General features: G+C 37.2%; 1 protein-coding gene and 1 long non-coding RNA gene across 2 annotated transcripts; both read right to left on the bottom strand.

Moving 5' to 3' along the window:
• Nucleotides 1-545: 545 nt before the first annotated feature.
• On the bottom strand, nucleotides 546-23,938 carry LOC104099006 (uncharacterized). The gene is made up of 13 exons (XM_009605869.4): nucleotides 23,476-23,938; nucleotides 19,526-19,700; nucleotides 15,876-15,959; nucleotides 8,179-8,420; nucleotides 7,783-8,026; nucleotides 6,630-6,709; nucleotides 6,290-6,374; nucleotides 4,927-5,061; nucleotides 4,725-4,838; nucleotides 3,317-3,364; nucleotides 2,178-2,262; nucleotides 1,687-1,734; nucleotides 546-1,068 (listed from the first exon to the last, which is right to left on the bottom strand). Exons 1-13 carry the CDS (start codon nucleotides 23,604-23,606, stop codon nucleotides 977-979), a joined length of 1,563 nt encoding a protein of 520 aa, XP_009604164.1. The 5' UTR covers nucleotides 23,607-23,938; the 3' UTR covers nucleotides 546-976.
• LOC138906753 (uncharacterized) lies at nucleotides 2,303-3,310 on the bottom strand. Its single transcript, XR_011414384.1, has 2 exons — nucleotides 2,479-3,310; nucleotides 2,303-2,429 (listed from the first exon to the last, which is right to left on the bottom strand). It is a non-coding gene; the product is annotated as an uncharacterized lncRNA (long non-coding RNA).
• Nucleotides 23,939-23,986: the final 48 nt, after the last annotated feature.

The raw sequence follows: 23,986 nt of genomic DNA, 5'->3' as shown, positions 1-23,986 counted from the left end.
TTACAAATAAGGACATGAAAATATTTGCTTAATAGTTAATATTATATAAGTAGATAAATAATTATGAATATTTATTATTAAAGATAATAATTAAGTTTTTTATTTATTTAAGTAAAATATAAAAATAAAATTGAAACTGCTTGCAATAAGACACCTCTTCAATTGCAGAAACTGGCTTGGCTTCACCCAAAAGCCATTACGATATATTTCTCTTCAGCTCTTCGGCTCTAAAGCCTGACTTTCAAGGCATCCCATTCATAGCAGGGTTTCAAACCTAGTCTTACTCTTATGCTATATTTCTCTTTTCTATACCCATGTTTAGGATGTATTCCATGCGCCGGTCTTTAGATCCCAGTCTCACACATTAATTGCGCTAGGTGCCTGTAGTAGGGCGGTTGAACTGGTATATAATATGTGTCATGTATATATGAGCAATGCCAAATGCACGTCCTTCTGTTTGATAATGCTCAATTACATATTGTCTCTGCACTACTACTATACATCCAAGCAGAGACTACAAATCCCAAAAGATTCGAGAATAGATCTTTCAAGAGAAAACTAAAAACAGTTGGAAACATTACTAAGGTCAACAACAATTACAGTGTGAATATAACATTTCCTTGGACCATTAAAAAAGAGTATACCCCAAGTGGAAAAGTTATTGGATAATTTCTCATTTACTTATATTATCTGACCAAACACTGCCACAAGAGAAAGCATTTGAGTGCCAACCTGGGCAATCAGGGCAATAATACATCAAGCTATACTAAGTTTCTATAGCACACACAAGTAGTTTTTATCCTACAAGCTAAAACAAAGTTTCTCAAGCTCTGCTGTACACTTAGATGATGGTTCTGCATAATGTAGACACCACCTTGAATGCTGGTAAAGGGGTGAGCAACCTGATCTAATACCACAGGTATATGCAACCTCCCTTCAGTACGAGTTTGTTTCTTTCAATAAAACAGTTGCATTGTCATGGTAACATTGCATCACCGGTTGATGTAATCATCTGTACATCTGTTTCCCCAGCTGTTCCATTCGTTGAAGGATAGTCTTTGGAATCACCTACAGAGATAATAATATAGAATATAGAATATTAAGTTCAAGTTACAACAGTACTGCAACAATAAATACGAAAGCAGGTTGAGCTCGGCTATATCAATCCTCATTATCCCATGTTGCTCCATTTAGGCTCATCTCAGTTTAATATTATACTCCCTCTGTTTCAAAAAGAATGAACCTAGTTCGTTTTTAGTCAGTTTCAAAAAGAATGAACCCTTTCTAAATTTGGAAACAATTTAACTTTAAAATTTTCTTTTTACCCTTAATGAGATGATTTATAGCAACATAAATATCTATGAATTGTTTTAGACTACAAGTTTCAAAAGCCTTCTCTTTTGTCTTAAACATCGTGCCCAGTCAAATAGGTTCAAACAAATTGAAACGGAGGGAGTATAAAATAAGGCCTGACAAAAAGAATAACAAGTGTCTCTAGTTCTTTTCTGTATATTTTCCATAGGCATATCTTACATGACTAAATGACATTGGACCTAAAGCAAATATACTAACATGACTAAAACTTAATCCAACTAATTGGTATCACCTACATAGATCTTTATCTTCCTTTATGCACTATTTTTCGCTAAGTTATGACAATATTCAAGGTTGTAAAACAAAACTTACCAAATATGGAATCAATTGACCGTCTAGGTGAGGTACTCCTCGTAGGATCTGAAAATACAAATGAAGAGTTAGATCACTCGCAGTATTTCAAAAACAAAGAGGAACTTCACAGATACTACATGCCAAATCAGCGTACAGGGCAAGGTTGGGTGGGTTATCCATACAGTAATTTCATTTACTTGGAAGTATAAGCAAATAAGCAAGCAAATAGTAGCTTTTAAGACACCATAGACCACCAACAACACGAGCATAAAAAGCATCAGCTGAATACTGGAACGTCCAAACTGGACTTGCTTGTGATTGACAGATTTTCGGAAACCAAAATAGCAAAGAAACCAAAACAGCTTTGGGTTTAGCAGTTATGAGTTTGTCTCAGGTAGGTTATGATGAGGCAATTTATCAGCACAGTAGTCCAATTTAATCCCCCTCCCCCCCAAAAAAAAAGAAAAAGCGAGGGAGAGAAACTCTGATGCGGTGCAAGTATGACTCACCTGAATTGTTGCGTAGTGCTTTGACAGCATCAAAATTTTTGTAAGTATAGCCAACGAAGCTTAAATCTTTGGGTGTCAATGATATCTACAAAACACAAAACAGAGGTTAGATGCATTTCTAAGAATTTTGAGGCAAGATATATTACTAGGACTTTAATTTGCGCATAAAATATAAAAAGGGAAGCGAAGATGTTAGAACCAAGGAAAATAGGGAAGTTGAGACAGAAGCTTCAGGATTTACTAGAAATAAAGCTGATGGCAACTTGGGAATTGAGCTCAAACCAAGCTTTTAAATGTTCACAAAACACTCTGTTGAGATACCCATCCACATTAGCACCTACGTCTTGTCCCGTTTGATTATTGTGCCGAAAAGAATGGATATTTTTAGACACGTAAAACTTCAAACTTCAAAAAGTATTTTCTCATGCATCTGTAATAGCCTATATGTCCCAAAAGGAACATGATGCGCCCGGCCCCGTTTCCGTAGATCATATTATGATGAAACAGCTTTCTTTCATTAACATTCAGTGAAGATGCATAGGTTCTTTGAGTGTCTGCTGATTGAAAACCAAATCTAGGGATGGAACCGATCCCGAAAGAGAGGCCTTTCTTCATGGTTATGAAATTACTTTGATCAAAAAGCAAGTTGATGATGCCACAAGTCAAACACACTTTTAATTGGATTATTACAAATTGACATTTAGAAATCATAGTAAATGACCACACCATACTATTGATTCATACAAATTTAGGAGAAGAACGATCAAAGCAGATGAAAAAAACCACACAGGGATGTCCAAATACATAGGTTTCATCTGACTGTGTATTACATAATGTATGTATTTATTATGTGTTGATTCACAATTCCTACTACAAAAGTCTAAAGTGAGGTTATGGGGTACAGCTTGTATATCTACATAATAATTTTAGACAGTATTCTTTTAATTTAACAAGGAACATAGATACAGTTTTTAAGCAAATTTGAAAACCCTCCCTTCGTCCCTCTTTTGCTCTTTGCTGTGCTAGTTAAGTTCAGTCGTAGTGTTAAGAGAAGGTTACATAAACTTTGATAGCAACAAAATCTTAACATATTTGAAAGGTATTGCAATAGATAACGATGAGAATTAATGCTTGCATACCTTCCGAGAAGGACCTGAACCAGATCTTGCCGGTGTTGGAGAATCCATCTAATGAAAAAGCCAGAATGCAAGTTATAAAGAAAAGCACTCATGAAGTATTGGATAAAAGACAAAAAAAAAGGAAAAGTATGTATGCATCAAATTATGTCTACCATCTCATTTAAATATTTAAACTAATTAGAAGGGAAAATTTCTATGTACTTCATTATGTCGTTAATACGCCTACTTACATGCAAGTCAGATTCCTTTTTGTGAGCCAAGAACATGAAATTTTTTTACTAGTGGTAAGATTCCTACTTAAGACCTTTGTCTGTTATGCTAACATATCGAATAGTTTGCATCATTCCTTCTAAACGCTCAAGAAGCCAGAGGGACATTTGTTATTTCTTTAACAATACAAAGAAGAATGGCATGTATGACTTAGTAGAATTTCATATGTTTTTAACAATACGAAGAAGAATGGCGCGTGTGACTTACTATAATTCCATCATATTATTGCAGAAGGCACAAAATGTAACACATCTTCTCATTAAGAGGATTAAGAAGAGTGAGATCGACCACAAGAAGGTTGAAAATGACAAACCCAAAACTAAAGGTACCAAGAGTTGATTTTCTAGTATGTCCAGAATACACCACCAAGCCCACCTATATGTGGCTAACATAAACTAGAGAATGTGGTTACCTGCTACGTAGATTTACAAAAAGAACATAACATTATGCAGAGACGCATGCTATAATTGTGTAAGAGAAACTCAACTTACATACTACATCAAGCTTAGTAAATTTGGAGCATTTTTAAAAACGTAAAATTTTACTGATATAAAAAGGGAAACTCTTATGAATGGGATACAAAAGTAGAGAATTAAGAAAAAAAGTATTTCTCTACAAAGGAGTATCCAAACACCTATGCTAACCGGGATATCAAAGGTACTCCAAATAATTTTAAATTTTGAGCATATAACTAGTTTATTTAATGAGAAAATCATCAGACTATTGTCCAATGGATAACAAAATCACAGAACGGGGTAGATATATTGAAAAACGGCTGGAAGTAGAAATCAGAAAGAGAAAGTTGAGTTCATAGAAATAGACAAATGGACGAACAGGAAGGATTCCTGCTGCATCTTTTTCTTATTTTCTCTTTTTACTAAAAATTCTCTGCCGCTGCTTTCCTCGTAGATTCTGAGAAGATAGTGAAAAGAGAAGGTTGTAGTTTGTTTATCAGTTAATGCAGATAGCGGGAAACTTAGTTATAATATCATGTGATTTCTTATCAATTGGATAATTAGAGAGCAACTGTACAAGAGATCCAAAAGGATAAAAAGAGTGATAATTATGTGCCATTTTGGTACTTATCCAAACTAAATGTGCACCATTGGTTATGTAAGAGAAGATTTTTGTACACAACCTCATCAAACTTCATAAAATTCTGAGTATCCAGCTCCCCATTAACTTCTGGTCTGAAGGCTGCCTCCATTTCATAAAGCTTATCCCACAAAATATCCTTGAACCAAGGATGAGCCTGATAAAAGGCCACTTGGAATAAGTTTTACCAGAAGAAACAGAAAATATGTGATGAAACAATTGAATGTAAGTGATTGAGATAGTACCTTAATTTGGTTTGCACCTCCTCCAGTGCCAAGTCTATGTTCAACATCACATAGCAACCTGCAAATGAGATCCTTTGCCTCCGCTGACAATTTGGCATCTTCGGGAAATTTTAGCTGATTTCTCCAATGGACAATCTGGAACCATAAAACACATAGTCGAGATATGATAAGATTAAAAGATGTAGGCCACAGAGAGGTATATAGAAGGTGTTTGGATAAGCTTACAAGCTGGTTTGGCTTAGCCATTGTTTGGTAAACACCAAAAGTGCTTATAAGCCAAGATCAGCCAAAAGCTATAAGTTAGTCAACCCTAACTTAAAATATTTTAGCTTATAAGCACTTCTTGTTGAACCAGATTTTCCTATTTTGTCCTTTTCTTTTTGTAAATTCCAGAATACCCATCCCAAAAAAAACCCCAGATCCCTCCATTAATTTCTGCCATTTGTCCTTCTCCCTACTTACAAACTATAGTCAAATTATTATTAGGGTAAAAGCTTTAAGATATTTCAGTCATTTTAACATTTTTCCCCAAACAGTTTTTTTAACTGGTAAATAAGTACATTATTGATATAAAAAACACAAAGAAAATACTCTGTAAAAAAAAAGGCTCCAATCTATACAGAAATTGATTCCTGTAGTGAATTGATGAATCTAACATACTATTTTCATCCTTTACATCCTGTGTTGCACCAATAAGCCAAAACCAGAGACACTTTTATTTTAACATTTGTACAGAGACAGTTTTCCTTTCAAAACACCTAGTATTTTTCCCCATATATATTAAAAACTTACTATCAGTTTCATCACTCTATCCTAACACGTTATTGCTTCTTATTAATATCAGTTCAGCATTAAAAGTTTTCTTCAAAGCAGGCTCATAGTCATGGCTAGTAGGTGGTGATCATGTAAAAAGAAAGGCAAGAGTTACACTACACTGAGTTCCATACATTGATGGCATGTCATCAACATTCCTTTTTCACACTAGACACTGGTTTGTAGTACTGGAAGCATATCAATGGGAACACTATACTTCTACTCCGCTTTTAAAGCACAAATAGATAAGTTGAACTCACCGGGGCCACATTAAACAATCAGTGACTTTCAGTACTAGGCACAAAGGTCGGATCAGGTGTTCAACTAGTCTCCAATAATGTATCAAACATAAATTAGGTTATCACTTGGACAAAATCCTGCTAGGTGGTAACTTGTACTTCTCAACCTTTTTATTTTCCTCTTTTCATTGATTTTAACTGTAAAAGTAGAGGGTGGCCGATCTGCTTGCACAGCACCGCTGAAATACTCTAATCAAAACGAAAACACAAAAATACACAAGAGGAAGACAGAAAAGCAGGAAATATGCTACCTTCCTGCAAGTAGTTATTGGATCATCGGAGTAGAACGGAGGGTAACCAATGAGCATTTCATACATAATTGCACCAAGGGACCACCTGCATGTTGTAAGGCAGATAAAAAATGAGAAATGGATGCAGACAATCCTCCCACGATTGCACTTATGGCATTATCAACTCTAGCAATTATCAATAATTTTCCCCACATTTCACCAACTTTCACAGGCTCTCTACATTGGTATTTTGGATGCTTTTCGAAAAGATTTATGCATACTAGACATGTATTAGCAGAGAAGCCAAGAATCTTAGTAATTTCAAAGAATATTACTGGCTATATATAATGAAAAAACTAACCAGTCACACTCCATTCCATATCCTTTCTTCAACAGTACCTCCGGAGCAATATAGTCAGGCGTACCCACTGTTGAAAAGGCCTTTTGACAGAAGAAAAACAGAATCAGAAAATTAGCGTCAAGACTTACGTGCAAATAGTGAGTTATGAAATAACATAGATCAAAGGTTAAGTATCTATAAAAGTGCAAATACAGATTCTATCTGACAGTCAGATCGCCATTTGCAATGAAGTGAAAATTCTTCAATTCACTCACACACGGGCCATAATAACCTCTAGTTCCTGTGGTAATTCTTCTTTATGTATGTGCATGTGTTTGGGAATGTGATCTCTAAAGCTCATAAAAGAAAAACCTTTAACAACAATACTCTAACAAGTTACATTACGAGCTGAGCTTACAGCAAACAGCAGCTTTTATACAGCATATTGTTATTAATCACCTTTAAATGTCAGATTGTACTTGATGAAAAATGGAATGAGGCAGCCCGGTGCATTAGCCTCCCGCTATGCGCGTGGTCCGGGGAAGGGCCGGACCACAAGGGTCTATTGTACGCAGCCTTACCCTGCATTTCTGCAAGAGGCTGTTTCCACGGCTTGAACCCGTGACCTCCTGGTCACATGGCAGCAACTTTACAAGTTACGCCAAGGCTCCAGTAAATCCAAATGGGATGCTGATAGATGTATTTCCATTGGAAGTACTGTCTACCAAATCTTAAGAGGTTAAAACATAAACCTCCCATGTTTAAATAAAATAAGGCGCTCCTCACGTCCAATTGTCTTTTCCATGGCTTGACTTAATGGGGAAGCTGTCATATTTTAGAGAAATCATTGATTTCTTTACATTATAAACATTGTTGTCTTACATAGTACAGCATTTTGGAATTTGTCTCAACTCCCATTAGAAACCTAAATTGCACAGGACAAGTTGGATTTGACAAACAAGTCAAACAGTCCCATATAAGTTGTGCAAGAGATACATCATTGAGCTGGAAGTAGGAAAATATAATTAATCTAAGCAGAGAACCTTCATGATTTCAGAAAGTCCTAGCCTTTAATCCCAATTATGTTTTCCTCCTTTAATAACAGAATAACTGCAAAATTTAACGACTCCCACAAAATCCAAAGAAACAGAATTTATTTTTTTAAATATCATACCAATTTCCTCCTGTTCATCTGCCAATGCTGAATCTGCTCACGAGGGCTTCTCCAGTTACTTCCATCATTGGCATCTGGGAAGCTGCTATCAATGTCCATCGGGTCCCTGATATTCTCATCATCCATAGCTTCATTTTCATTTAATGTAGATAGCGTTCTACAATCAAGAGGCTTACAGAGACCAAAATCAGAGAGCTTCATGTGACCCTTTTTGTCCAGAAGAAGGTTGTCAGGTTTGATATCTCTGGATGAAGAAAATGGGCAAATATGAGAAAGAGACAATTAGTTAGCTATAAAGTTTGTACCTCAAGAAAAAACTGTTATAGTCGCAATATGCTGTAGTTCTAAATAAATTTCAAAGCAATAATCTTTACAAGTCAAAAGTAAATGATGCACCTGTGAATGTAATTATGCTTGTGAATAGATTCTATAGCTAGGACACTTTGAGCAATATAAAATTTAGCTACACTTTCTGACAATGTGTCTTCTCTCATCAGCAGTGTCATCATGTCACCACCAGGAAGATATTCCATGACAAGGTAAAGATACTCAGCATCTTGGAATGAGTAGTATAATTTCACAATACAATGGCTGGCTACTTCTGCCAGCAGGTTCCTTTCTGCTCTAACATGCTCCACCTGCAACAAATGCAATTTGTCAACATGGACAATGGGACAGCAACAACAACAACAAACTCAGTGTAAACCCACAAGTGGGGTGTGGGGATACTTTCTTATACTTGGATTTCTACTACTACCGGGTGTTTCTTTTGCTCCAGTTATCTTATTATCCTGTTGTTATTACTGCTTCTTGTTATTGCTTATTTTCCGTGACTTCTCTATTTACTGTAAAATGTATTTCTTTTCAACAATGTTGTGACTGTATTTTTCCTAAGCCGAGGTTCTATAGGAAACAACCTCTCTACCTTCACTAGGTAGGGGTAAGGTTTGAGTACACACTACCATAAAAAAGATATACGTTAAGGTTTGAGTACACACTACCATGAAAAAGATATATGTTCAACTACTTACTATCCTTCTACCCCTAGTTCTCGGCCTCCACACCCTCTTATCAACGGTCATGTCCTCGGTAAGCTGCAGATGTGGCATGCCCTGCTTTATCACCTCTCTCCAATACTTCTTTGGCCTACCTCTACCTCTCCTCAGAGTCACTGTTAGTTTGGTAGTTAAATAGTAGTAAATAACCCTAATCCAATGTGTATTAGGAGTAGGACATGTATTATATATATATAGGGCTCATTGTATCATTGTCAGTATCAATAATATAATTTTCATGTGTCATATTTCTCACATGGTACCAGAGCAGCAGTGAGAAAACATCCGGGAAAGAAAACCCAGCCAAAACAGTCGTCGTGCTTCAATTCCGGCGACCTTTTAGGGCTGTTTTTCGAAAAAAACCAATTTCTATCGGTGTTGTGCAAAAACCAACACCACCACAAGGTCCCCCAACCCCCGGCGACCAAACCCCAACAAACACCTTCGGCAGACAACCTCTCACGCGCCATCACACGTTGCCCGGAGAAAAAATTTTCCGACGAGATCTCCGGCCAGTTTTTGAAATTACTTCTTCAGAATAGTCGGATCACCGTGTAATTCCGACCCTACCCGTGCTTTTATTTTTTGATTCCGAGCACTTTGAAAATTTCCCGGCAACTACAGTAGTTTTCCGACAGCTACAGTATTTTTTTCGGCAAAAGTATCCAGATTTCTTCTGTTATCTGCTGATAACTTTGCTAGCCCTCTCTTTAATCCAACCATGTCTCTCGGACTTGATGCTTTTGGTTCCAAAAACAGTGGCGTTGGGAATTCAGTCCTGATGATTACTTCTAAACCCCTACTTGGGAGTTTCAATTATTTATCTCGGGCCTCGTCTGTTGAGTTGTGGTGTAAAGGTCATGGTGTTCAAGATCACTTGACCAAACAGGCTAGTGAGGGAGATGACAAGGCCAAAGCACATTGGGAAAAGATCGATGCTCAGTTATGTAGTATCTTGTGGCGATCTATTGATTCCAAATTGATGCCTTTGTTTCGCCCATTCCAGGCATGTTATTTAGTTTGGGAAAAGGCTCGTACTTTATACACTAATGACATATCTCGTTTCTATGATGTGATATCGCGAATGACAAGCTTGAAGAAACAAGAATCAGATATGTCTACTTACTTGGGACAAGTACAAGCAGTCATGGAAGAATTTGAAAAGTTGATGCCAGTTTCTGCTAGTATTGAAAAGCAACAAGAGCAACGGCAGAAGATGTTTCTAGTTCTTACACTCGTTGGACTTCCGAATGACCTGGATTCAGTACATGACCAGATTTTGGCTAGCCCGACTGTCCCTACAGTTGATGAATTATTCTCTCGATTACTTCGCCTTGCTGCAGCACCAAGTCACCCAATGATCTCATCACAGACACTTGACTCCTCTGTTCTCGCATCCCAGACAGTAGAAAATCGGGCATCTCAAACTATGGAGAATAGACGAGGAGGAAGTCGTTTTGGAAGATCTAGACCCAAGTGCTCTTATTGTCATACACTTGGACACACTCGTGACGTGTGTTATTCTTTACATGGTCGTCCACCCAAAAATGGCTATGTTGCTCAGACCGAGACTACAGGTAACCAGGGATTTTCTTTATTTGAAGGGGAGTATAATGAGTTCCTTCAGTAGCGAGCAAGTAAGCAGACATCTCCACAAATAGCCTCTGTTGCTCAGACTGATACTTTTATTGTTGGTAATTCTTTTGCTTGTGTTTCCCAGTCTAGTACTCTTGGACAATGGGTTGTGGACTCAGCCGCTTCTGATCATATCTCTGGTAATAAATCACTTTTGTCTAATATTGTGTATTCACAGTCTCTTCCCACTGTTACTTTAGCCAATGGGTCTCAAACTAAAGCCAAAGGAATTGGACAAGCGAATCCCCTATCCTATAGTAGTAAATAGCCCTAATCCCATATGTATTAGGAGTAGGATATGTATTATATATATATATATAGGGCTCATTGTATCATTGTCAGTATCAATAATATAATTTTCTTGTGTCATATTGCTCACAGCCACCATTGCCAACATCTCACACCTTCTCACTGGGCATCTCCTCTTCACATGCCCGAACCATCTCAGCCTCGCTTTCCGCATCTTGTCCATCTTATCAACATGGATAATGGAAACTACAATAAATTTAAGCATATCATGATGATGCAAGTCACACATGGTCAAGTGATCCCTCCCCCCCCAAAAAAAATCACGCCATATTATTAAGAACGGATACGATTTCAGCTTCAACTGTAGACAAATGAGGATCTCCTTACTGATATACTAGTAATAAATATCCAACCTTGATATGACGCTAGATCATTTGCATTTATTGAAGGAAATAATGTCCATCTTATAAGCATAGACCTCTCACTCTCGAGGAAAGGGGGTAGGCGAAGGGTCAACTTGATTAAGTTTCAAAAGAAAGCTTTTTGATGAAATGTGTGACCGTCACATCTAAAATCTTTAGTTGTTAGAGAATAGAGAGTTCACATTCTTTTTATTAGTAGAGAGATCAATTATGTCTTTAATACGCCAATTCACGAACGAGCCTGATTCTTTGTCATAGGCCAAGCATGTTGAAATTCTTTTTGATAATGGGTGGCGAAGAGACTCAATCTTTGGAACTCTATCTGCTCTAATTTCATGTTTTGAAATGTGTGTCTCATGTGAAAGCTTAAGCTATTTAAAAGCACAGTTTTATCTACATAATTATGTCTCAGCACTTTTAATCTACGAATATGTGGGAAAGAACAGAGGGCCCTAATAACATTGCCAAAACCACATGCAGAACGTATGCTATAAATTCTCCAACATATCCCATGATATGATTAACTTCCAAAGATGAAGAGAAATGAAGAAAAGATTAAAGCTTGTTATTTACCGAATATTGAAAACAAAATCTATAAAGATCAATGTTATCAAAGGCGCGCTTAATGAGCGCTTAAGCCTTGAAGCAAGGCTCAAAACATACTAAGCGCTTTGCCTCGCTTAGCGGGCGCTTCAGCGTTGTCATCAAAGCTCTAAGGCATACTTTTCCTTGCCAATGAGTGTAATCATGAAGAGGCCACATTAAATAATTGATATTTCACTTTATTATAAATTTTCTTCAATTTCTTAGTCCATATATTTGGTATTCATGCTTATAAATATTAGTTTTGGACAACACATACATATTTGTTGTTTTTCTCCATTTGTGTCCTTCTTCATTTAAGCCCACGCTCTATTTGCGCTTAAATCCCCAACATAGCATAAAACTTTTTTGCGCTTTTCGCCATTGATAACACCGATCAAGATGCGAGAAACAAAGTAAGAGAACAAGGAAAATCCCTACAAAGAAGAGCCATTCATTATAGGAAGAGCTAAGATTGGGGGAACGATAATATTTTAACATGCAAACAAAAATGTCACTTTTAAGCTCTAACTTGGGAATTGTGCCTGCGCCATTTTTAATTATGTAATTCTCTCTCCGGCGAGGCCTTTTCCGGCTAAGGTGTCATTTTATTATGGGTGATAGACTAATCTTTATTTCAGGTGACAAATCTTTTGAGTTAACAAACATTAGTGATGATCGGAGCAGATGGTTCTCCATTACGGAACGAGGCAGACGATTTACGAGCAGTATCAAGATTGACGAAAGTAACCTCCAGTGGCTCTGTTCAGTGCTTCATCTAGCATCTAGGGGAACAGGGGATTTATACAGAAGATGGGAAGGAAACAACAAGCAAATCTATACAGGGTCTACCAAAACTACAACGTATATGGTCGATTCTTGAGGGTGGAAGCTTGGCTAGGGGACAGGAAAAAAGCCATCATCATTCCAGAATCTGAATATGACTATGGCTGGGTAGAAATAGCAGACAGAATACTTCGTCATCTGGGAAATCGAAACCATTTCGCGCCTCCAACGCTATTACTGAAAACTTATTCTGCAGCTGCAACTATTCCAAGCTAGTGTTGTGAAGAGCGTGAAGCAAGGAAAAGCAACAACCCCCTTTTCGCTTAAAGCGAGAAGCGAGAAGCAAAGCGCTTGCTTTTTTTAAGTGAAGCAGAATTTTTAAAAAAAATTAAAATAAATACTGCATAGACAACACATGTAACTGTAAGCAAATGTTCAATACTTCAATGTAAAAACTAAAGAGTAGCATCAACTAAAGCACAAAAGAAAGGCAATAAGAACTAAGAATAAACGATATAAAAATAAGAGGAAGGACGGTATACCATTCCAATAAAAAATGGGCAGCATTTCAAACGAAAAAACAATGCAAGAAAATGAAGAAGAAAGAGAAGAATGAGAAAGAAGAACTGAAGGGAAAAAAAATTCGCCAGCATTTCACTACTATTTGGACGCTGAAACAGTGAAAGAAGAAGCAGGAGGAGGAGGAGGAGGAAGGAATCACATACCTGGACCAAACTTGATGATCTTGAAGTTGAAAAGTGTAGAAAATTTGAACCCTAGTCGCATCTTTCTTTCTCTGTTGTTGTTGGTCGATATGTTTTAAAAAAAGAACATCTTTTTTAATTAAATAGGTTGGAAGCCCTTTAAAACAGAGAAGCGCACGCTTCTTACGCATCGCTTCGCATTGTCGCTTCTCGCTTTTTAGTGGGAAGCGAGCGCTTTTGAATACCTGCTACGCTTCAGATAACAGAAGCGCTCGATGGGTCGCCTAGTTTCACTTCTCGCTTCCGCTTTTCACAACACTGTTCCAAGCTGGCCAGTAGAGGCAGCACCAGCTCCTCTTGGGCATGAAAGCGATCATCCTATTTCTAGATGTCTAATTGGAAGGTTCTCGAGGTGGAAAATTCCCACAGGTCTGATTGGGACCAACATGATGTAAATGTTCATTCTATTAGATAGGAGAAAATGAAAAGATATGTGAAACTCTCACCATCACTCATATAAAAGGATAACTTTGGTATTTTGCATATATTTGGCTTAACTGTCGAAAGTTTTCTTTAATTTTTATATTTCGTGCCCAATCAAACACCTTCATCTCAAATGGGACGGAGGAAGACTAATTTTGACTGGAGTTCTACCATTGCATTATGAAGAGTTTGATTTGCTAAAGAACGCTTTTTTTATTATTAAATGCATGTTTTCTTAAAATACTTGCCCCACCTTCTAGAGGGAGGTTTTTATGATACTTACTAGGTATCTTATACTCTCTCCACCTTCTTCGTGTTTACAGATCCCGAGAACCATCACAGCACTACAGCTTGAGCACCAGTTCTTCCATTTATATCTTTGGTGGTGATATTCATTTTTTGCTTACTTCTTTGTTTATCCAGGCTGCGTCCCAATACTTTCATTGTATATTTTGATACTCTTAGGGACTCCAGATTGTCCTTGTAGTTACCTATGTCTAATTTGGATCACATACCTTATAATGTTACTTTTGGGGATGATAATTGGCACGGTCCCTTTATGAGACGCGCGTATTGAGTAGGGGATTTTCAGTCTTCGATATTTTATAAATGTGATGTGCGTTGAAATATTGGTGCCTAATATGGTACTTAGATTATGATAGGGGTTAAAGGATAAGGGTTCATTCGACAGGGAATATGCTGTTGTATGTCCGTCACAGCCCCCTATTTTGAGCTGTGTGCACAACAGAGAGAAATCTATTTCATATTCACCAGAAAGAGGTTATGATGATGCGAATCTCTAGGAGTTCACCGGCGTAATTTGTATTGGTGGCTAATAAGGAACTGGAAAAGCTGCTGGAACAGTGAAAGGAAAAGCTGTTGGAAAGGTTGCAAAAAGTATGACATGCACAATGGGCATAAGAGGCAGTGCGGTTGGACATTCCAACAGCTATTATATGTAGTGTCATCCGAATGGTCGCAGCAAAAGCATGGTGTCATGGCAACATTTGCCAAAAGAGGCTCAGTGTTGTTAGAATAATAACTGTAAAGAGGAATGGTGCTGAAGGAACAATAGCCAAGAAAGACACACAGAAAATAAAAAAAACTTCTGAATTACAAGTAATGAGGAATCAGGAATGTTTCTTAAATCTTGGATGCTTTACTATGACAAGATCATTATTTTTAATAATTATTATGAAAATAATAAAAATATTATACACAATTCTTTTAAATGATTCCTAGACTTTACACTAGAGGGGGTATTTCCCTAGAAGTATTGAAAAGCCTACTGTGCAGACGTTTTTACCACAGGCTACTAGGATTATTTATCTTGGAAACTTGGTCTCTCGGAGGCAAAAGAGATTGACATAATGAGAGGTCTTTGCATTAAAGTTAATATTTCTTAACTGGTACATCAAAGAATGTTAAATTAATTATACCAAAAAAATCAAAAGGCTCTGTTATCGTCCTCTAATAACACCGTTGGAGCAACCATCCGCCATTCACCACAGCCCTCCCTCCCAAAAGAAAAGGTACAGAAAAACAAAGAGAATAGAAGATAGAGTAGAAAGTTTAAAGATAGTGCTTCATCATATAAAGTTTAAAGATAGTTGCTTCATCACACATACCGCAGACATACATACGACAAAGCAGCAACATATGCTGAACTGGGCCCCTGCTTAAGAACATTGCAGAGCAGCACCAGCACCAGGGACTTGTAATATCCAGAACCATCTTAGTGCACTCACTTTCCAACTTACAGCCTTTTCTCTTTTCTTTTTCTTTCTTTTTTTTCATACTTTTTCTTTCTTTTTTTTCATAACTACCAACTTATAATCTGTGTGAGCACTCACTTTCTAACTCCGAGTTTTCTTACCATCATATAATGCATACTTTACCTTGTCCTGTTCAGCACCATCTTAGTATTTGACTGCTCTTACTTTTTTTAATCCTTGAATGTAATGCTAGCACCGTCCCAAAGGGCAGTCTTACGCACCCCTGGTGGGTGGCTTAGAAATTAGATATCTAAATACCACCGAAGTGGTAGTTCTTGACTGCTCTTAGCCTCTTACTAATAAAAGTCTTACTTCTCCCCCAAAAAAGAACAAGGAATACATACTTTGCCAGAGAACTTGGAACAAAAGAAAAAAGATAAAAGGAAATATTCCTCTTCTGACCTGTCCCCTTATGAGCATTTCGGATTTCTTCAATTTCTTCATAGCATAAATATTGCCTGATTTCTTCTCCCTGCATAAACGAACCTGCAGAGCCAAAGTATCAATATTATATCAAAAATAGGAATACGTCTTCATGAATTGCTAGACTCAGATTTTAGGGAAACCATCCTTGTAAACAAAAGATGTTTTTTCCCAGAGGCGGCCACAGGACACTATTTCTGTTAATTCATCATAGCTTAAGTAGTAGGTATTGGAAGAAGAGAGCCAGTTTTGATTTGATCCTGCATGAGTTTGAATGCATCTACCAACTTGGACCAAGGATGTCAAGTGCGAGCAGTATGGTTTTGTATGATTTTATTAATATCATGAATCGATATAAATGTTTTAAAGGGTTATATCATGATTTACATTTCACTTGCCCTTTAATTTATATTGATGAAGAACATGAATTTTTTGATAGAACTGCTTACTGTTTATATCAAATATCAGCTGCATTAATTTTTATAAAAGTCTTGTCTCAAGAACTTGAGTTATTTTATGACACTTATTGAGTATTATTGAGTATTGTGACGGTGTACTCAGTCCATGCGGGCTCCCCCTCTCCAAGGCCCCGCCTACTTTATATGTTTCAGGATGAGCTATGGTACTTGTCATGTGGATTGGGCTTAGAATGACTCTCTTTCTCAGATAATTGATGAGACGCCACATTTATTCCGTGGTAGCTGACATGTTAAATTTTATTTTCTTTTAGTCGAGAATTGTCCCGGTATTTATTCGAGGCTCCATAGATAGTTGTGAAGAGTTGTCTGTAGTAGTGGGGTTGTACACGACATACATGAAAAGATATTTATTTTACTTGGTCGCATTGTTATTGTTTGAATAGGAAAAATGTTCCACCCTTTAACTTGAAAATATATATGATTTTCAAAGAGTTTCCACGGTTAAATTAGTTTTCATGCTAAAAAATCTTCTCAATAAAGGTAAAATGGGAAAGATAAAGTTAAGTGTTCCAAATAGAGAAATGTGACATTCTTTTTTGAAAGGACCAATAAGGAAATAATGTTAGATAAATTGGAAAAGGGGAGTAACAATTATACCTCAACCTAAACTAGTTAGTGTCGTTTTTTTTTTCTATGTAATTTCAGGTCTACCTAATCCTTTTTTCCCACCTTCGGTCATTGTAGTGTTGCACTCACGGACCATTGCATTGGAGGTCTGCGTAAAAGGGCAGCCTGGTGGACAAGGCATCCCGCGTTCACGCAGGGTCCGGGAAAGGGCCGCACCCCAAGGGATGTGATGTAGATAGCCTACCCCTACCCTAATGCAAGCATTAGTGGCTGCTTCCATGGCTCGAAGCCTGTGACATATAGGTCACACGGCGACAACTTTACCGATGCTCTAAGGCTCCCCTTCATTTTTGGAGGTCTACGCAAAAATGGTAAAATCATGATGATAAGTTGATGTTTTACCAAACTTATCTCTTCTTTGTACAAAGACTTTTGTATGATTTTGTTGAGAAACTAAGGTATTTGTTGAGGTTTATTAGCATATTTCAGGTATTATGTAATTTAGAGAAAATACGGAAGAAAATAAGTCAAAATGAGTTAAAATGGAAAAATATATTGTTGCCAGATATTGCTCTTTGCGATCACGGAATGAATTAATACAATCGCGAACTTCATGGAAAATGTCCATTGCGAATGCGGAGGATGGGCTGCAAACGCGAAGAAGGACGAGGTGGTTAACAGCTGGTCAAGTACTCTACGCGATCGCGATTTGGAAAGATGCGATCGCGGTCGTCCTGGAAGATGCCAATCAAGAACGTGAAGACCTTTACGCGAACGCGATGCAGAAAAGCCTGGCCAGCGGCTGGTCAAATGGTTAACATGAACGCGAGATGCAGTACGCGATTCCGATCCTTTGCAATGTTGTTCAATGCGATCGCAGGACTTTTCTTCGCGATCGCGATTCATATAACTGGGCAGAAAATCTGGACAGAATCCTCATTTCACATTTTTTGCACCCAAACCACTTAATACTCGACACAGCTCATTTTGGAAGATATCTTTGGCAAAAATACAAGTTTTGGAGCTAGGGTTTCTTGCACCACACGTGGGAGTTGAAGATTTGAATGAGAAATTTCTTACGCTTTTACTCATTTCTTCAATTCCTTGTTAAGTATTAAATATCTAAGTGTGTAGCATTTTATTCCATTACTTGAATCTTGTTTAGGGAACTATTCATCATTAAAGTTTGGACTAAAACTCTTGTTATGCTTATGTATTGAATGATTTTTATTAATTATGAAGTGATTTGATTGTTTCTTTAATTATTCTTGTTCTTTAATATTTCCAAAGGGATTAACTAACCTTAGGACCCGCCCATTAACTTCGAATTAATCTTGGAAAAGGCAAACTCGGAGTTTTGAAAGATTAATTAACAAGAACTTGAGGCGTTAGCCCTCATTTTATAGATTCTACCTAGGAATAGGATTGAACTACTTGTAGCCATATTCAAGTGTACTTAATTCTCTTAATTATTTTAGGGATAATTCAATTAGGAAGTCTTGTTAATCTTAGGAAGAAGCTAATATAGAATTGTTTTTCGCGGCTAATTAACATAAACTCGCTCTTATCTGTAAAATCGTGAAATACATTGTATCGTTACTTGAGTATAATTCCCCTTTTATCCATGCTTGTAGCCATTGATCATTTCACTTGCTTTCTAGGTCAGTTTATATTTCTGCATTAGTTGTAATATTTTCTGAAAAAACCCAGTTAGTGTTTGACTTAGCATAAAAAGCGATAATTCTCTTACTTGCCTAATCACCTACATATTGTTCCCGGTGGGATGCGACCCCGACTCATAGTTGGGTAAATTATATTGCATACGACCGGGTACACTTACTCTTTGAGGAGTGGATTTGGACGTCATCACATGCGATCTTGTCTCATCCCATCCTCTATGTGTGCTACTTGCATTCTCAGTATAATGTGATCAGTTGCCCAAACTACAAACAATAAAAATTAAAAGGCTTGCTACTTGCACCCTATGTCTAATGTAATAGTTGGCCCAAGCTACAAAGGATAAATATTAAAAAGCCTTTGAAATAGATATGCAGTTGGAATGGTCGCAGCTGGAATGGGCTACTGAGGATACCAACCACGCTGAGATTTGATTGGTCAATAGATTAAAGGCAACAAACCTAGTAAACATGTGATTGGGTTTGGGTCTATAGAAGAAGTGGGTAACAAAGCTTAAGCATTCTAACTGCTACAAACTAGTTTCTGAGGTGCACTATTTCCCGTACAAAAATAGACAACGGCACATGCCAGGTAGGAATATCATCTTGCAGACTTAGTAGGCTTATGAAATAAGGAAATCATCTTTATTTATAGTTGTTATCCGAAAAGGGGTGTGACAGTAGTCATGTATTATCCTTTAGTAGTCTTGCTTAGACTACAAGAGTGAGCTTGAGACAGCAAACTTTTCCATCACTTACTGTTATCATCTTGTCCGTAACTAGCATTTATTTATATGAATATAATGCAAATGAAAATGGAAATTAAAAGATCATGAAAGAGAAAAAGATGAACTGCTAGTATTTGCAATAAACAGATCACTTTGCTTAAATGGGAATAATCACGAACCTCGCCAAAGGCTCCTCTGCCAATAATTGTTAGAAGCTCAAAGTCATCCACGCAAATCTTGTGCCTCCTCAGTCTCATATACTCTGTCTCCTTTCGCTCTAGATCCTTGATCAGATTCATCTGCTCCTCTTTAGGCACATCTGAAGATGCTAACTTTCTCTCTAGAATCCAGCGCCTATTGTCAGTCAATATTGTGTTAGAACAAAGGCATACTAAGATCTATTCTAAATAAGACTAGTTCGGACATATGTAAAAATGCAGTAGTGAACTTCAATAAGCAATGATAAAATATTGTTGAAGTTTTATAAAAAAAAATGTCGTTGAAGTTTAAGTTGCTACCCATGGATAAACATTGCAAATGTAGGTTGGTATATGCAGCTAAAGCAACAGAAGGAAGAGGCACAGACAACAGAAATGACATTTCCAGCATAATAGGGACAAAAAATGTCCTGGAATGTGGCAGACAGGGGAATGAAAAGAAAAACTTTCCCAAGTCAATGCTAACCTCAGTGCTCAAACGACACAAAACAAATTACAAGTGAAATGGTTGATGCACCGTGGAAGACTGTGCAAGCCTGTCCTACATTTCTAGAAGAACATGCAAGAGGAAACTTTTATTCACATATTGTTCCCCCAACTTTAAGGGTCATTTGGTTCGGAGCAGAGATATCCAGGTATTGTAATCCCGGGATTATAATCCTGGAATTATAATCCCACATCATATACGGGGTAGCCAATACCAAGATCGTGGTATAAAATTCATTCTGGTATTAGCTAATACCCACAACCAAATATAGGATAAATATAATCTCAAATTTTATAACGAGATTAGTATCCTTCTCCAGGTAACAAAACGATCCCTTAACATTTGCCTTTTTTCCCTTTTTCCTATAATAAACTTAGATATGTCAAAGGACTTATGACAATTGTGCAGCAATTGCAACGTTAATGGGTACTTCAAGAAGAAGAAAAAAAGGAGATTTAAACAAAGAGCACAAACAGATAAAACAGCTGAAAGTACTCGGTGGCATGAGAAGAACTGAGAAAGATTGGCTTACAACTACAAAAATATGATAGACACCCCCATCTAGATGTGTATTCTTTTAAGAAGAAAATAAGTCAATGTGCGTCTCCAGATTCCCAGCATTAGTATAGTAAGTTCCAGACATTTAAGATTCACTTGTTCTGGAAAAGGTAACTGAAATGAACACTAGCCTTCCACAGCAGTAGCATTAGAAGTGACCAATTTCTTATCACACTGTATAACTCAGACAATCTTATAATAATTCTAGTTGAATTAAGGTATCCATTCAAAAACCCTAAAGCTACTACACTACAAGAAAGATACCTAAGCCAAAAATACTACTCTTTTAGTCGCAAATTGTTGTCAACTCTTCTTTAGTGTGAAATTTCGGTAGCTGGATGAGTTTCAGTTGAAAATAATATTAAGAGATTTGAATATTACAAAGACACTACACTTGGAATATTTTTTTCATTTTAAGATGCAATATTGTCCAAAAAGAGAGAATCACGGTCTAACGTTTACACCCACTCAATAGGCCCACCATTATATCCATCCATCAAAACCTTTTAAATATCACCTTCAACCTTTGCAAAAGATTATTACAGCGGGTTCCAAATTCTAGTCACAGTAAAAACTCATACCAGTGAACAATGTAACAACACATGAGATTATTCCCGACTCATCATAATGTATCTTTTTTTTAATAAATAGGTAAGCTCATCCGATAATATATGTTTTCGTTCTCCCAGTCATACTCCTGTTTGTTTGAGAATGGAGGAAGTAGTGCTCCTAAATGTATGATTGATTGTATGCCCAAAGGAGAATACTTCTGTTGCAAAGTCAGTCAGGTAATCTTATCAATCAAAAACAAAGTCAATCAGGTAATCTTCCAGTTCAACAAAAGCACAAGATAAACGGATTTTCAAGGTGTTATCCAATATACTAGACAAGTAAGATGGCAGAATAGAAGATTTCTAACGAAGGATCAAACTCGGAAATCCATATGTTATTGGGAGGGGATTTAATGAAGGAAATTGATTATCGGGGAAAAATAAGGAGAGGGTCACATTTTGTGCACGAGAAAGTGACGAGGACGGAACAAATAAGCACATATAGTATATGCTCCAATGATGATGAGCAGGGACTAAGACGGGTATTGTTTTGAATATATAAGAAATCATTGTATAAATTGAATTGTCTGGTCAGTTGTGTTGTGAGAAGCCACCCACATGCTGCAGAATTTTTTCAGCGACCGAGCTAAAATGTTTAATCGCGCTACAAGAGCATTTTGAAAGAAGCATTCCAAATATTATTGAAATATCTTGATGTTGTGAATGAATTGATAATGACACGTACCTTCACAAGCTTTTCTTTTCTGTTTAATTCCTAAGTAGGACTTTAGGTAGTAAGAGCTTTAACATGTTCCTTCAGCTATTCAGTGAACTAAATCAAAGAATATGGAAGAAGGCTAATTCAAAGAATATGGAAGAACCTTTTTTCTGTTTAATTCCTAAGTAGGACTTTAGGTAGTAAGAGCTTTAACATGTTCCTTCAGATTTTCAGTGAACTAATTCCAAGAAGAAGAAGATTAAATGGTAAAATACACGTGTTAGGCGCTTGTATTTCACCACTGAAACATAGATCTGGTTGTGGCATTTTAAGCGGGTACTTTTTCCACTTCGGAAATGACCAGGAGGGTTAATAGGAGTCCTGCAAAGTACAAGTGTATAACTGCAAATAGAAGAGAGAGAGTAAGAACTTCAAACGAAGCGTTGTCATCGCCTAACATGCATCTGCCCTTGACAAGTTCCATGCATGTGAGACAAGGAAGCACATAGTCTCTCAACATGATTTCCCTAACTCCCATATTAGCTTAACATTTCCTTGTCATTTCTCATTTTGTATTATACATATCTGGAGATAGTCTTATGGTCCTCTCACCAAGTCAAAAGCTAGTCAATCTCAACTCGTAAACTCTAATCTCCACAGGTAACCAGATTAAAAGTATAGGTCTTAACATAGAGATATACCCCCAATGGATGGTTGACTAGTGAGACAAGAGTGGGTTGCTCTAGTAGTGAGCACCCCCACTTCCAACCAAGAGGTTGTGAGCTCGAGTCACCCCAAGAGCAAGGTGGGGAGTTTTTGGAGGGAGGGAGCCGAGGGTCTATTGGAAGCAGCCTCTCTACCCCGGGTAGGGGTAAGGCCTGCGTACACACTACCCTCCCCAGACCCCACTAGTGGGATTATACCGGGTTGTTGTTGTTGTTGTTATTGTTGGATGGCTGACTAGTGACTGGGTAAGGCATAGGAGTAACAACCTAGAGACCCCGGTTCAAATCTCACTTATACACCTATCTTTGTGGGCATTTGCCTGGACACTGTTGCTACCCGTGAAATAGAGATTTGACTGACTTTCAATGACATGAGAGAACAATTACTTTTCCTCGAGTCACCACACAAATGCCAGATTCTATTTTACGATAATGGTGTCCGGACCAACTTACGCGCACCTCGACTATTCCATTGTAGACCTGCTACCTTCCATCAGTACAGGCATCGAGTAACTTCTACTTACCAAGGCTTTTAGATGAGAAGAAACAATGACCTAATTTTGTTTTTTTCTGCCTTGGAATTTGAACTTGAGACCTCATCGTTCTGATTATATATCAGAGAAACACTCCCCTATCTCAAGCAGCTGATGCAATTGGGTCAAATTATTTCCGCATAAGCAATAATCAAAAAACCCAATTAACTCATTTATATAGTTCCATCTATGAAGACATAGAAACCAAGGACATAAATACTATAAGTAGATCTTGAAGTGAAGCACAAGCCAATTGACTCGCAGCAAAATCAAGTAAACTTGCAGAAAATAACATTACAATATTCTCAGCAAAAAGAAGGGGAAAAAAAAAACAAATACCTCTCTTTGCGGTCTTGAATGCTTTTCATCTGAGTCTTATAGTGATTCTCAATAAATTGCTTAGCAGCAGCAACTTTCTCCATTGTTAAGCTTGAACCAAGTACTTCCTCTTGCTGTTGTTCTTCCTCCATTCTTTCTCGCTCTAATGTCTAAACCAACCTCTTTCTCTCTCCAGAATTCGTATATAGAGAAACGCAATTCAGACTTACATTCAGCAGTATATGCGGAACGGGGTCGGATCCCCTGTACTTGACAGGTCCACTCTACTACTATAGGCCTTTTACTTAGACAACTAGCCATTTATTACTACGTTCTGTTTGGAATGTCCTGTATTTGACGCATATAATTGTTATATATACTCTCTTATTGATTTAAGAAGAATAAAATTATTTTTATAATTTAGCAAATATATAAATAGTTGTGCCATTATAAATCATCTACTTCATCCGCCCCAATTTATGTGACCTTTTTTTAACTCATTTTTTGAAAAATAATAATATTTTTTTATATT

The sequence above is a fragment of the Nicotiana tomentosiformis genome, chromosome 2 (genome assembly GCF_000390325.3).
Source record: "Nicotiana tomentosiformis chromosome 2, ASM39032v3, whole genome shotgun sequence".
NCBI lineage: Eukaryota > Viridiplantae > Streptophyta > Magnoliopsida > Solanales > Solanaceae > Nicotiana > Nicotiana tomentosiformis.
Note: the sequence above shows the minus strand (reverse complement) of the source record. Positions and strands in the feature narration are given on the sequence as shown.

Bases quoted from the DNA above. Each gene is read 5' to 3' on its own strand.
- LOC104099006 (XM_009605869.4), bottom strand. From the start codon at position 23,606: ATGGAGGAAGAACAACAGCAAGAGGAAGTACTTGGTTCAAGCTTAACA. The intron at 15,960-19,525 runs GTTCGTGATTAT...TTGGCTCTGCAG, and splicing joins GCAGAGGAGCCTTTGGCGAG to GTTCGTTTATGCAGGGAGAA. The intron at 3,365-4,724 runs GTTGTGTACAAA...CTTTTTCATTAG, and splicing joins ATTTTATGAAGTTTGATGAG to ATGGATTCTCCAACACCGGC.